Here is a 13,673-nt window from a genome sequence, read left to right as displayed (position 1 = left end):
TGTAGGATAAATGTGCATTTTCCATTTCCTTATGCTTTCCTAGATGATATCATAGTGTGAGTTGAATGCTTAATATAGTGGATAGATAAGGATTGGGTCGAGACATTGAATCCTATAGAGCCGAGATAAGAGATGAACTCGAAGATTGACAAAAGACATAACGAGTGGCATGTAAATAACAATGACAACAGAATGAGTGGCATATAACTTAGTGTAAAAATGACTCTTGATATGTGAACTTAGGGGTAGGTGGATTCCCTAGAGATGGGTCATTGAACAAGAACTTAGTGTAGTTAAACACTTGCATATGGACATTGGGATAGGTGGATTCCCGAGTGACTGTTAGCCCCAGTGGATAGGGTATTCTCGAGTTTAGAGGATTGGATCATACTCACTGTCTGTTCAGAGCTTGTGGTGGTCGCTCCACACAAGTGTGCGCTCCGGAGTTTTGTCACATGAGGGATAGCCTTATGGGGTCCCTGGGATAGCCTTATGGGGTCCCGCAGACGGTCTCAAGTTTGCGAACAAGTTGAGTTTCCTTACCATGAGATGCATGTGAGTCGTGGGTGAACCTCAGGGTTGGCCAAGGATTGGATAAGTCAAGAAAATTGATGAACAAGTAGTCAAGTAAATAACATTACTTCTTGGACATAGTGGCATGTTAGTTGATTACCTATCACGTTGAGCATGCATACATTGTATATGATTCGGGCACAGTAGCATAGCTTTCTTACTATGTTGTTACTGCTTTCGCATATCTATCTATCTATCTATCTATCTATCTGCTTGTGCCCGCTTGGACCTAGTAGGGAGATCGGCGGAGTCGGTGGCCGAACCCACTGGGAACTATGGACAATAGTTCTCACCCCACTTTGTTGCTGGGCCGAGTACAAGCGTTCCGGGTGAGGATCATAGTAAGGGCTTAGCGCCCTAGCATTAGTATCCCTCTAGTTGCATTAGAGGTACCTACTTATATGAGAGTAGATGATGTATAAGTTGTGAGATGCATTTTGGAGAGATGTGAATAACTTGTACCTATATTTTGGATGAAATAAAAATGTAAATTGTATAAATATACAAATCATGATGTAATAGATAGAACTCTCTCTTTTCGCACTTGTATAGATACTTGTGTTACTTGCTCTTGTTGTTGTTCACTTGTGGTGCTTCTTTTGTCATTGAATGGATCATGTATGTATTGAATTGTTCCTGGGCGAATTCTTGTACATGATCCCGTGCTTGAGCCTTGGGCGGACAGGGGAGGTGCTGTCTGTTCGGCGTCTGTTCGACGTGCCCAAACCGGACCAAATGGGTAGCGGTCTTGGGGCCTGACAATGGCATTACTACTTGAACATTTGCTTGTTGAACATGGATAGTGGACATAGTGGCATGTTAGTGAACCATTTACTATATAATGCATGCATATATGACATATGATTGGGCATAGTAGCATAGCTTTCCTATTATGTCGTTTACAGTTTTGATATTTATCTATCTATCTATCTATCTGCTTATGCCCACTCGGACCTAGTGGGGAGATCGGCAGAGTCGGCAGCCGAACCCACTGGATATTATGGACAATAGTTTTCACCCTACCTTGTTGCAGGGCCTAGTACGAGCACGCCGGGAGAGGACCGCGGCAAGGGCATAGCGCCCGAGCAGTAGTACATAGTAGCTTTCCTTTTGCATTAGCATCACCCTATGTATTTGAGAGACTTGTGTAGGTGAGGATTGGAGAGTTATGTATGTATTTTGGTGATCATCTAGCGAACATGTATTCATTTTGGAAAGATGTAATGTAAATGAATGCAAATGATGTAATAGTCAGTAAAACTCTCTTTATTTCACTTGTGTATGCTTGTAGATTTTTGCTCTTCGTATGTTGGCACTGTTTGTACCCTTGTTAATCGTGTATGTATGAATTTCTATTTCCTGGACAAATTCTTGTACATGATTAGATTGTTAGCCTTGGGCGGATAGGGGAGGTGTTGTCCGTTCGGCGTCTGTTCGACGCGCCTAAGCCGGGCCAAATTGGTAGTGGTCTCGAGGCGTGACACATATCATGCTAGATGTTGTTATATTCTTATTTTATTTTATCGTATTGTTGAAGTCGTCTTATATGTTTTTGGCATATGGCGGGTCTGGGCATGCATTGGGCAGGCTTCCGCTGGGGCCCAGGCATGACAGTAACGACGAATGGATTCTGTTATTGCGGTTGTTTTCTAAGATGACACACTTTGTTCCGTGCAGGAGGATCATAGATTCTAGAAATATTGCAAATTTATACTTCAAGGAGATGGTGTAATTGTATGGTGTACCAAAAAGCATAACATCGGATCAGGATACAAAATTTATAAGCCACTTTTGGAGAAGTCTTTGGAAGAAATTTAGAATGAAATTGAATTTTGGTACACCATATCATCCATAAACCGATCGGTAGACTGAAGTGGTGAATCGAAGTCTCGGCAATCCACCGCATGCAATTAGGGCTGTAAACGAGTCGAACTCGAGCGAGCTGGACCCAGCTCGAGCTCGGCTCGAATGTTTCAAGGTCAGCTCGTGTTCGGCTCGAGCTCGTGACGAGCTCGAAAACTCCGACTCGTGATCGGCTCGAATCTTAATCGAGCTGGCTCGTGATTGGCTCGTTAGCTCGATTATATAATGCTACCTTACTCGTAAAAAAGAAAAAAAAAATCATAAGAAAAAAAATCCCTCCCATTCCCCTAAAAAAAATCCCTCCCATTCCCCTCAGAAAGAATTATATCAAATTCTAATTAGAAGCTCAAGAGAAAAAATTCTTCTCATTCCCCTAAAAAAAAAATCATAAGAAAGAGAAAAAAACATTCTAATTAGAAGCTCAAGAGAGAAAATCCCTCTCATTCCCCTAAAAAAAATCATAAGAAAAAAAAGATAAAGATCAATTGAATGAACCTGTTGAAAGCATCGCCGTCGAAGTTCGCTGCCGTGGGTTTGCGAACGGCGAAGAATACGCTCCCGAGGGTGTGCGAATGGCAAAGGCAACTACGGTTGGCGGTGTGGTTGCGTGAGAGACTGAGAGCGAGAGAAAAAAAGAGAGGTGGCTCATGGTTGTGCCTGTGCGAGACTGAGAGAGAGAGAAAGAGAGAGGCGGCTGTGTGAACAAAAAGTGGGAAAAGGTAATTAGGGTTAGAAAGAAAATGTGTGAAATTTATTTCATGAGCTATGGGCCATGAGTAGAAAGAAGAATTCTAAATATAAATGGGCCTATGGGCCTCTTTTATAAATAAGTTGAGTTTTTTAAAAAAATGTTGGGCTAAAAATTTAAAATTAATAATCTGTATTATATATTTATAATACAAATATAATTATATATATATATAATAAATAAATTATATTCATATAAAATAAATATAATCGAGCTGTTATCGAGCCGAACACGAGCAAGCTGATCCTAGCTCGTGTTCGGCTCGTTTATTAAACGAGCTGAAAAATTCAGCTCGTCTTCAGCTCGTTTATTAGACGAGCGAGCCGATCTCGAGCTCAGCCGAATACGAGCTGGCTCGCGAACAGCGAGCTAGATTGCCACCCCTACATGCAATAGCTAGGACCAAACCAAAGCAATGGGATTTGGTCTTACTGCAAGCTAAATTCACTTTTAATCGATCCCGAAATCATACAACCAGCATGAGCCCTTTTGAGGTGATTTATAGTTCTAATTGTAATAGTATTCTTGATATAGTTCCTATACAGCATATAGGAAAACAACGCGTTCGATGAGGAGCTACAGTAGAGCAACTAAAATCCATCTATGAAGACATCCGATAGCAGATAGAGACAAGCAATGAGAAGTATAAGGAGGCAGCGGATCAACATTGACGGAAGTTGACGTTCGATGTGGGCGATTACTTTTGGGTTCTCTTAACTAAAGATCACTATCCAGCAAGCAAATACAACAAGCTTAGCGAACAATAGATAGGCCCTTGTGAGGTGCTAGAAAGAATTAAGGGCACGTTTGGTTCGCGCTATGAAAGATTACTAGAAATAAAAAGATATTCGAGAATTTTATTTCTATTCATTCTATTACTAAGAATGTGGTATTCCTATATTTGGTTTGCACATGTTGGACTAATCCGGCGCGGACAGTTGGCACACCGAGTTCATATCCATGTTCAGGATTCGAAACGTTGGACCGGGAGCACGGAAGAAATGCGCTAAGAGATATGAGCCCTGTTTGTTCAAAAACGTGGCAACCGCAAGCGGTTATGAGCAGTTCCAAACGGCGGTTCCAAACGGCGGTTCCAATCGGCCGAACGTGGTCCTCCAAATCCGGAGAAGATGGCCGATCGTGCAAAAACAACAAATGAACACAAGGGCAAATCTATAAATAGGCCTGCAGTACCCTGAAAATGGGTCTTCGCCCCTGCGCACAAAAGACCACCTTTATTTTCCTGCATCTTTCTTTCCTGCATTTATCGCTTTTCCTTGGAGCAGTTCCTGTAACTTAGCCTCCTTGGAGTCTGTCTGCCCTTCGGGCATCACTTCATTGTAAACACCTCGGAGTCTGTCTGCCCTCCGGGCATCACTCCCTTGTACACCTCGGAGTCTATCTGCCCTCCGGGCATCACTCCCTTTTTATTAATAGAAAGTCATTTCGGCTCTTCCTGCCGATCAGATCTCGTGTTGTTCTAGCCATTTGGCTCATCCCTCAGCCGAGATATAGGCTTCCCCTGTTTATTCGGCTCATCCTGCCGAAGCAGATCTACTGTGAAGGTTTTCGAACCCGGCTGATTCGATCCCTCATCGGCCTAATCGCTTGATCCTCTGTGGGCGCAAACTTCGAGGGTCATTATCCGCAACTGCTCATCATCCCGGCGCTCTTCCCGAGGAGGATATTTGACCGGGTCAAAGGTCGGGACTTTAGGCAGCGCAACAATTTCTTGGCACGCCCGGTGGGACCTTCAGTTGAGGTAAATTTGAATTTCACTTTATATATATAAATTATGGCTAACGACAACGCCATGAATCTCCGTAATAGGACCATTCCCAGAAATTCTGGGAGTGAACAGCCCAGTAATTCGGAGAACGCTGTGGAGCGCCAAGCAGTTTTACCGGCGGAAGGTGAAACTAGTGGTCAATCCGGCCAACAGGAGCCTAATTTGACCGAAGCACTTGGCCAAATGACTAGGCTCCTACAGACTTTGGACCAAAATAGTCATGCAAGTACCGCACGGCTAGATGCCGTTTTGGCCGCAATCACGGCCTCTAACGAAAATATAGCTCGAATAGGACAGTTGTTAGCTCGAAACGAACAGCCGATAGCAGGCCTTCAAGCGCCTGTGGTAACACCAGTGTTACAGAATCCAGTAACACCGGTAGTTAGGCCGCTCCAATACCAGGGGGCACAGTATCAAGCGGCTTATAGACCGGCCGTTGGTAACACCGATCAACAGCCGGAAATGGCTTGGGGATTACCTCCACCCCCTCCAATTGCAACCTACCAGCCTCAAAATGTAGAGGCTAGGGGGCAGGTCCCAAATGCACAAGGGGTTAATCCCCTAGGGCAGAATATTGGGATTCAACAACCATGGAACCCAATACCAGCGCAAGCCCCCTTGCCGGGGATTAACAACGAAATATATGCGCAAATAGAAGAAGCGATCCGAAACACTTTCGGAGTAGGCACAAGGCCGGCAATGCGGCCTGTATTCAGATCACCATATCCTGCTAATATAGATGTAGAGCACCCATATCCGGCAAATTGGAAGATGCCGAAATTTGATAAATTTTCTGGGGATGAGACCGAAAATAAGGTCGAACATGTCGCTCGATTTACAGCCCAATGTCGCGAAGCAGTGGCAGATCCTTTTTTGAAATTAAGATTATTTAATACTTCACTGACTAAGACAGCCTTCACTTGGTATACAAGTTTACCTGCTAATTCCGTCCGAGACTAGGACGAATTAGAGGGTAAGTTTCATGAGCAATTTTATAGAACTGAGCCTGAGTTGTCAGTTGCAGACTTGGCTCAATTTAGACAAAAAACGGGAGAATCGGTTGATGAATATTTAAACCGATTCAAGACGGCTCGAAGCCGATGTTTTGTGAGGATGCCGGAATCAGAATTTGCCAAAATGGCATTTAACGGCATGCATTTTAAGATTAAGGATCATTTTGAGGATAAGTTCTTTCCAAATCTTTTTGATTTGGGAGTTCGAGTTGCTCAGTATGAGCAGTTTCGAAAAGGCAATAATGAGGATCGGCCTAGATAGAGCCGAAACAAAGAATTGAATAAAGGAAAAGAGAAAAATATTTCTTTCTTCGAAGAATCCTCGGCTTATGAGGAGCCGAATTCATCTGAGGAGGCAGGAGATTCGGCTGACGAAGCCGAAATTTGTGCTGTTGAGATGGTGAGGAATAATCAACCATACAAATGTGCTTTGCTAAAACCTGCAAAGTCAAGAGAAGCAAAAGCACATGTATCTGCTTTTAGTTATTCTTTTGATATATCCAAAACCGATTTTATTTTTGATCGGTTATTAAAAGACGGACGAATTAAACTACAGGAAGGCCAAACTATACCTCCTGTAGAAGAGTTGAAACGCAGAAGATACTGCAAATGGCACCATTCATGGAGCCATAAAATTAGTGAATGCACTGCCTTTAAGAGGCAAATTCAAAAAAAAATAAATGAGGGTCGGCTGATCTTTGCCGACCAAGAAAACTGTCACGCCCGGGTACCAGCGGAAGCATATCCGGCACGTGCACAGACCCGCCATACACCTGCAGTATATAAGGCATCTACAAGCAACAAGTCGATAGGAAGTAAAAACAAAGAAAGTCCTATCCTGATATCAGAGCAATGTACAAGTCGATATACAACGAGTATCAAATCCAAGATCTCAGCAAAAAGGAGAAGTAACACCACTATAATCTCAACCCCGAAAGTAAAATATACATCATGGGTATACAAAAAGAATAGGTACAACGGTGGTCTCTCTATACATAGGGACATCACCCTCGGCCGTAGCCCGAGTAGCAAGGTGATCGACTAGCACGCTCCTAGTAGTCCCTAGCTAGGCGCGACTCCCTTGCCACGATCCCTAGCCTCTCCTGTAACAGGCTCTGTAAAAACAACCACCAAAAGGGCGTGAGAACTATTAACAATAGTTCCCAGTGGGTAAGCCGCCAGCCTCGGCGAATTACACCACTAGGCTCAAGATGTACTAAATGAAAGCAAAAAAATAATAATTGCATGATTTATAAGCATGAGGCTAATAAGTAATAAGCATGTAATCAACATGTAATAGCTTTCTACAGTAATGAACCATTTGCATAAAAGAGATATAGCAACTTCTGTAATCATGAACATAGACATGAGTATAAGCACGAACATAAAAGTGACTACTGTACACTTTAAGTAATAAACATTCATTACAGTCCCTTTTCATTTAGTACTTTCCTTTCATTCACAGGGACCTACCCAAGGTAGTCCAGCTTGCGCCGCGCCTAATGGCCCCGTGGTAGTATACACTCCCCACGGCAATCCACTTCGGCACCCAATCCCGCACGGGCGAGCAACTGTCGCGTAGGCCAACTCCGGAGTGCCGGCTTGTAGGGAGCGACCCTCACAAGCGTGTGCGAATGAGCACGATGGCAAGCAAGCATATTTCACTGTCCACATGTCTCAATTCTCATGTTTTCATTGCAAAGTTCTTACCCTCGATCCTCTGATCGGAATTTCAATACACAATAGTAACAAGAGCTAGTAATCACTAGATTGTAAACATGTAAGGGTAAAGCTAAATCACATAGCATTATAATCTTTTCACTAGTATGGCACTATCAACATAGTCCAGAGCATGTCATAGTTCTCTACGTTCGAGTCAAGAGAATGTCATTGTTCTCTACTTTAAAGTGCATCCTACACTTGTTCATAAGTCATTCAACTGAATTGAATATAAATGTAAATACTTTCATGTATATATGTTCTCTATATCATAGAAACATAATAAACTGAATTCTTAGTTGTTCTACTGAACAAAACAAAATACTTGAATGCATGAGTACTTTTATGCGTGAACGCTCATTCACATATGACAAACGTCATGATGACGAGTTCCGAGCCCTTTAACAATCACATAAGCACACAATAAGACCATTTCTATAATACATATAGAACATAGAGGAGTTTCACTTGCTCTGGTTAGGTCCGACCCACCTAGTACAAGGCTCCAATTATCCACAAGAAGTCCCACAAACGGCTCAACGAAGCCCCAATGCTGCTGAAAAAACAAACGTCAAGATCGGATTAAATTTACGGCCGAAATGTCCGATTTCGGCTCAATTCACATCTCGTATCAAGTAGTAACATAAATCGCTGTTTTGGTTCACTTTAGTACCTCCAATTAAGTCTCTAAAGGCTTCCCAAAGCCAACCAAGGATGACCCAAAGGTCGGTCGAGCTCCCGCTGCGATCAATACCAACACGACATCAAAATCATCATATAATAGCAAATATAGTCGGAATCTTACGAATTCAGTTTTCTAACTGAAATCCCTGCTTACCTCAGGTTAGAATACCTTCCGAACCAGCTTCCAAGCTCACCAAATAAGCTCCAAGTGGTTCGAGAACCTGCTGCGGAGGAACAAGTCCAAACTGCATCAATTCGATCGCATAACCCGTGTATAGTCCGAAATAGCTTCATAAATGGCTAATTATCTCAATTAATCTTCAAAGAAGCTTATCCCTGGTCTAAGGAGCTTAATTCACAGCTAAATAATCTAATTTTAATTGCTGAAATCTCAGATTAAAGCAACTAGAAGCAAAAACCCGAAATCATTACTCAAATCGACGAATAGAACGTCGATAACGGCGAAAGTGAGTCGATTACCTTCTCCAGCTTCCAACCAGTGACCTGCTGGTTCAGAGCTGCGAAAAACTCTCCAAAATACTCCCTCACACGTCCACGTAGGCCCTGCGACGCTCGCAAACAGCGAAGAACGCACGCGGCGACGAAAACGAGCGAAATCGGCGAAGTCGACGTAGAGAGAGAAAAACCCTAGAGAGAGAGAGAGAAGAAGGTAAAAGAAGCTTTCCCAGAACTCTTGCATACTCCACTGAAGTCCCAGAGTCGTGCTGGGATCAAATAGGTAGGTATCCAATGTGAAATTACCAAACTAACCTTGCTGCCACGAATCTGCCAGCTTGTACCGGTACAAGGTGATGGCTGTACCGGTACAGCAAGCAGAAAAAGGCTGATTTTCGCCAGTTGATGTAATTTCTCACATTTAACCCTCCAATCACTCTCAAACTTGTTCAAAAAACTTGTCCAAGTCATTTAGAACAAGTAGGATAGTTCCACAACTCATTCCACACACTCGGACACCGCAATTTGCTAGAGTCAGTGTATTACATTCACCCCTCCTAAAAAGAAGTTTCGTCCGCGAAACTTGTAAACACTTACCTCACGATTCCATCGAGAATAAATAGGGATAATGCTCTTGCATTGCACTCTCCAATTCCCAAGTGGCTTCTCGTTCCTCGTGATTACTCCAAAGGATCTTCACGTAGGGTATTTCGCGATTTCGAAGCCTTTTCACTTCTCGAGCTAGTATTCTCACTGGATGCTCCTCAAAGCTCAAATCTTCTTGTAAATCCACTGGAGTACTCTCCAATATGTGAGTTGGATCAAAAACATACTTTCGAAGTGTCGATACATGAAACACATTGTGTACTCCCGAAAGATTCGGCGGCAACGCAAGCCGATACGCTACGGGGCCTATCCGCTCCAACACCTCGTAGGGTCCAATAAATCGAGGGCTCAACTTTCCTCGAATGCCAAATCTCTTAAATCCTTTCGTCGGGGAAACCTTTAGGAATACATGATCGCCAACTTGAAATTCCAATTCTCGCCGACGTTTGTCCGCATAACTCTTTTGTCGACTTTGAGCTGTCAGTAGACGTTCTCGAGCAAGTCGAACTTTAGCTTCAGCCTCTTGTAATATATCTGGACCCAAAACCAATCTCTCACCCACTTCGCTCCAATGAAGTGGTGATCTGCACTTTCTACCATACAGGGCTTCAAACAGTGCCATCTGAATACTTGCGTGATAACTGTTGTTATAGGCAAATTCAGCCATCGGTAAAAACTGTGGCCAACTGCCCTGGTAATCAATCACACAGGCCCGCAACATATCCTCAAGGGTCTGGATAGTACGCTCAGACTGCCCATCACTCTGAGGGTGGAAAGCAGTACTAAAATCCAATCGGGTACCCAAGGCCTCCTGTAAACTTCTCCAAAAATGTGAAACGAATCGGGTGTCTCGATCTGAAACAATAGAAGCAGGTACTCCGTGTAATCGCACAATTTCATCAAGATACACTTGTGCGAGTCTTTCCCCCGACCACACAGTATGAATTGGAATAAAGTGGGCAGATTTAGTCAATCTATCCACAATTACCCAAATTGCATCATGTCCTGCCTGCGAGCGAGGTAATCCGACAATGAAATCCATAGTGATCCTCTCCCACTTCCACACTGGTATGGGTAAGCTCTGAAGTTTCCCCGCAGGAAGTTGATGTTCAGCTTTAACCTGTTGACAAGTTAAGCACTTGGCCACGTAGTCTGCAACTTCCTTTTTCATTCCAGGCCACCAGTAGGTTAACTTCAAATCCTTATACATCTTTGTACTCCCAGGGTGCACAGTATACGGCGCACGGTGTGCTTCAGCTAGAATTTCTTCTTTAATACCAGAATCTGCTGGTACACAAAGCCTATCACCGAATTTCAACAATCCCTGATCATCTACTCGAAAATTACTATCATGATCAACAGTGATCTTATCTCGCATCTTCTGTAGGAATTCATCTTGGACTTGCTTCTCTTTAATTCGATCGATCAGGGTAGGTTGCACCACTAATGACATAAGTCTCCAAGGCGTATCAGGTGCTACAACTTCCAAATTCAACTGCTCCATTTCCTTTACCAACAGTGGTTGCATTGTTATAGACATCGCCAAATTTTCCGTCGATTTTCGACTTAAAGCATCTGCTACAACATTAGCTTTTCCAGGATGATAGAGGATGGTCAAATCATAATCCTTGAGCAACTCTAACCATCTTCGTTGTCTCAAGTTTAATTCTTTCTGAGTGAACAGATACTTTAAGCTTTTATGATCTGTATAAACTTCGCAACGCTCGCCGTAGAGGTAGTGGCGCCAAAGCTTTAAAGCAAATACCATAGCTGCTAACTCAAGATCATGTGTAGGGTAGTTCTTTTCATAATCCTTTAACTGGCGAGAGGCATAGGCAATTACTCTGCCATTCTGCATTAGAACACACCCTAATCCATTCAGTGACGCATCGCTGTAAATCACATAATCCACTCCAGTAACAGGTAGTGCTAAAATCGGGGCGGTCGTCAATCGTTCCTTCAACTCTTGAAAGCTTCTTTCACAAGCTTCATTCCACAGAAATTTAGCTCCTTTATGTGTGAGTCGAGTGAGAGGAGTGGACATCTTCGCAAATGCTTCTACAAATCTTCGGTAGTATCCTGCCAACCCAAGGAAACTCCGAATTTCAGTGACACTGGTCGGCCTAGGCCAATCTTTAATTGCTTCAATCTTCTTTGGGTCCACAGCTATCCCAGTTTCTGAAATCACATGGCCCAGAAATGCCACTTCTCGAAGCCAAAATTCGCATTTCTTGAGCTTTGCAAACAGTTTCTTTTCTCGAAGTACTTGCAACACTATTCTCAAATGATTTCCATGCTCCGCATCACTTCGAGAATAGATTAAGATGTCGTCAATAAACACGACCACAAACCTGTCCAAAAAGGGCTTAAAGACACGGTTCATTAAATCCATAAACGCTGCTGGGGCATTAGTCAGTCCAAATGGCATAACTGTAAATTCATAATGCCCATACCGTGTTCTAAAAGCGGTCTTGGAAACATCTTCAGGCTTAATCTTAAGCTGATGATAACCAGATTGCAAATCAATCTTGGAGTATACTTTCGATCCTTGCAGCTGATCGAATAAGTCATCAATTCTAGGCAATGGATATTTGTTCTTGATTGTGACCTTGTTGATTTCTCGATAATCCACGCACAATCGCAGAGATCCATCCTTCTTCTTAACAAACAACACCGGTGCTCCCCAGGGCGAAACACTCGGTCGAATAAATCCTTTATCTAAAAGATCTTCTAATTGTGCCTTCAGCTCTTTCAATTCAGCGGGTGCCATCCTATAAGGCGCTTTAGAAATAGGGGTAGTCCCAGGGACAAGATCTATCACAAACTCAACCTCCCTATCAGGTGGCATGCCCGGCAATTCAGCTGGAAACACATCCCCAAATTCTCGTACAACAGGGATATCATCAATCTTGATGGCTTCACCACCACTCACAGAAATACTAGCCAAGTAGGCTACACAACCCCTCCGGATCAATTGTCGGGCTCGCGAAGAGCTAATAGTCATTGCGAACAATGAACTCTGACACCCTTTATAAACAAACTCCTGTTGACCCGGTTCCCTAAAGGTCACCGTTCTGTTCGTGCAATCTATGGTGGCATAATACTGTGTCAACCAATCCATACCCAATACTACATCAAACTCACCTAGTTTGTGTAGTGCTAGTAAATCCACTGGCATAATTCAGTCGCCTACCCTAACTGGGCAGCGAGGGCAAAACTCACGAACATCTAGGGTATGGTCAGGTACAATTACTCGTCCCAAATGCAAAGTAGGTGCTAAAGAAATGCTATGCAACTCGGCGAACTGCCGATCAATAAAAGAATGCGAAGCACCAGTATCAAATAATGCACGAACACGAATATCATAAAGCATAATAATACCTGCTACGACCTCCTGTGCTGCTGCGGCGCCCTCAGTCTGGGCGGCATACATCCGCCCACTCGAACCCTGCTGTGAACTCTCCGACTGCCGCTGTCCTGATGGTCGCCTAGACTGATAAGGCGCTGTCGGGGTCCCCTGGCTCGGAGCTGAAGATGCAGGTGCAGTCGCTGATGAGGGTGCTGGCAAAGAACCTCTCGGGCACTCTGAGCGAAAGTGGCCCTCCTGGCCGCAAAGAAAACACCTGCCCCCACGCTGTGGACACTGTGGCGGTACGTGAGGCCCACCACAGATAACACAGCGTGGTGGTCGACGACGCTCGGGTGCTCCACGGGGTGCTGAAGAACCTCGACCCCTCGACTGACCTGACTGGCCCGTCTGGCCCCTCGGATACTTTGGCGGTCTCCTGAAAGATTGCTGACCACTGCTCTCAGCCGCTGGTCTCTTTCCTTTACTTCGATCCACAACATCCCTTTCCTTCATAATCTCCGCCCCTTTCTCAACGATCAAGGCCCGGTTCACTACATCCCAGTAAGTAGATAGGTTTGACGCCTGGACCAATCTAAAAATCGCAGGTCGCAAACCTACCTCAAAGATACGAGCCTTGTCCTCATCATCTCGAACTACAAAAGGAACACAGTGCAGTAATCGGGAGAACTCTCGCTCGTACTCTGCCACTGTCCTGTCCCCCTGCCTCAGGTTTCTCAGATCCCTCTCCATCTGTCTCTTTACACTCTGAGGAAAGTAAGTAGTCAATAACAATTCCTTGAACCTCGTCCAGGTGATAGCGGATAAATCAGCACGGGGATCCTCACGGATATCCACCCACCACCTGTAAGCCTC

General features: G+C 44.0%; 1 protein-coding gene across 5 annotated transcripts; it reads right to left on the bottom strand.

Annotated features, from left to right (window-relative positions):
• Positions 1–7,042: 7,042 nt before the first annotated feature.
• LOC109704177 lies at positions 7,043–13,667 on the bottom strand. 5 transcript variants are annotated; one of them, XR_002214205.1, is made up of 5 exons: positions 12,833–12,874; positions 8,544–8,613; positions 8,379–8,446; positions 8,198–8,261; positions 7,043–7,101 (listed from the first exon to the last, which is right to left on the bottom strand). XR_002214205.1 is itself a non-coding variant. In XM_020224927.1 (5 exons), exons 1-4 carry the CDS (start codon positions 13,548–13,550, stop codon positions 8,242–8,244), a joined length of 873 nt encoding a protein of 290 aa, XP_020080516.1. In that variant the 5' UTR covers positions 13,551–13,667; the 3' UTR covers positions 7,043–7,101; positions 8,198–8,241. The 5 variants fall into 5 exon arrangements, 2 of the variants coding, with proteins under 2 accessions (XP_020080516.1, XP_020080517.1); XR_002214203.1 differs by lacking the exon at positions 12,833–12,874 and adding an exon at positions 8,870–8,932 and having other exon boundaries at positions 8,544–8,610; XR_002214204.1 differs by lacking the exon at positions 12,833–12,874 and adding an exon at positions 8,870–8,928.
• Between the last annotated feature and the right edge of the window lie 6 nt (positions 13,668–13,673).

This window comes from Ananas comosus, unplaced genomic scaffold (genome assembly GCF_001540865.1).
Source record: "Ananas comosus cultivar F153 unplaced genomic scaffold, ASM154086v1, whole genome shotgun sequence".
Taxonomy (NCBI): domain Eukaryota; kingdom Viridiplantae; phylum Streptophyta; class Magnoliopsida; order Poales; family Bromeliaceae; genus Ananas; species Ananas comosus.
Note: the sequence above shows the minus strand (reverse complement) of the source record. Positions and strands in the feature narration are given on the sequence as shown.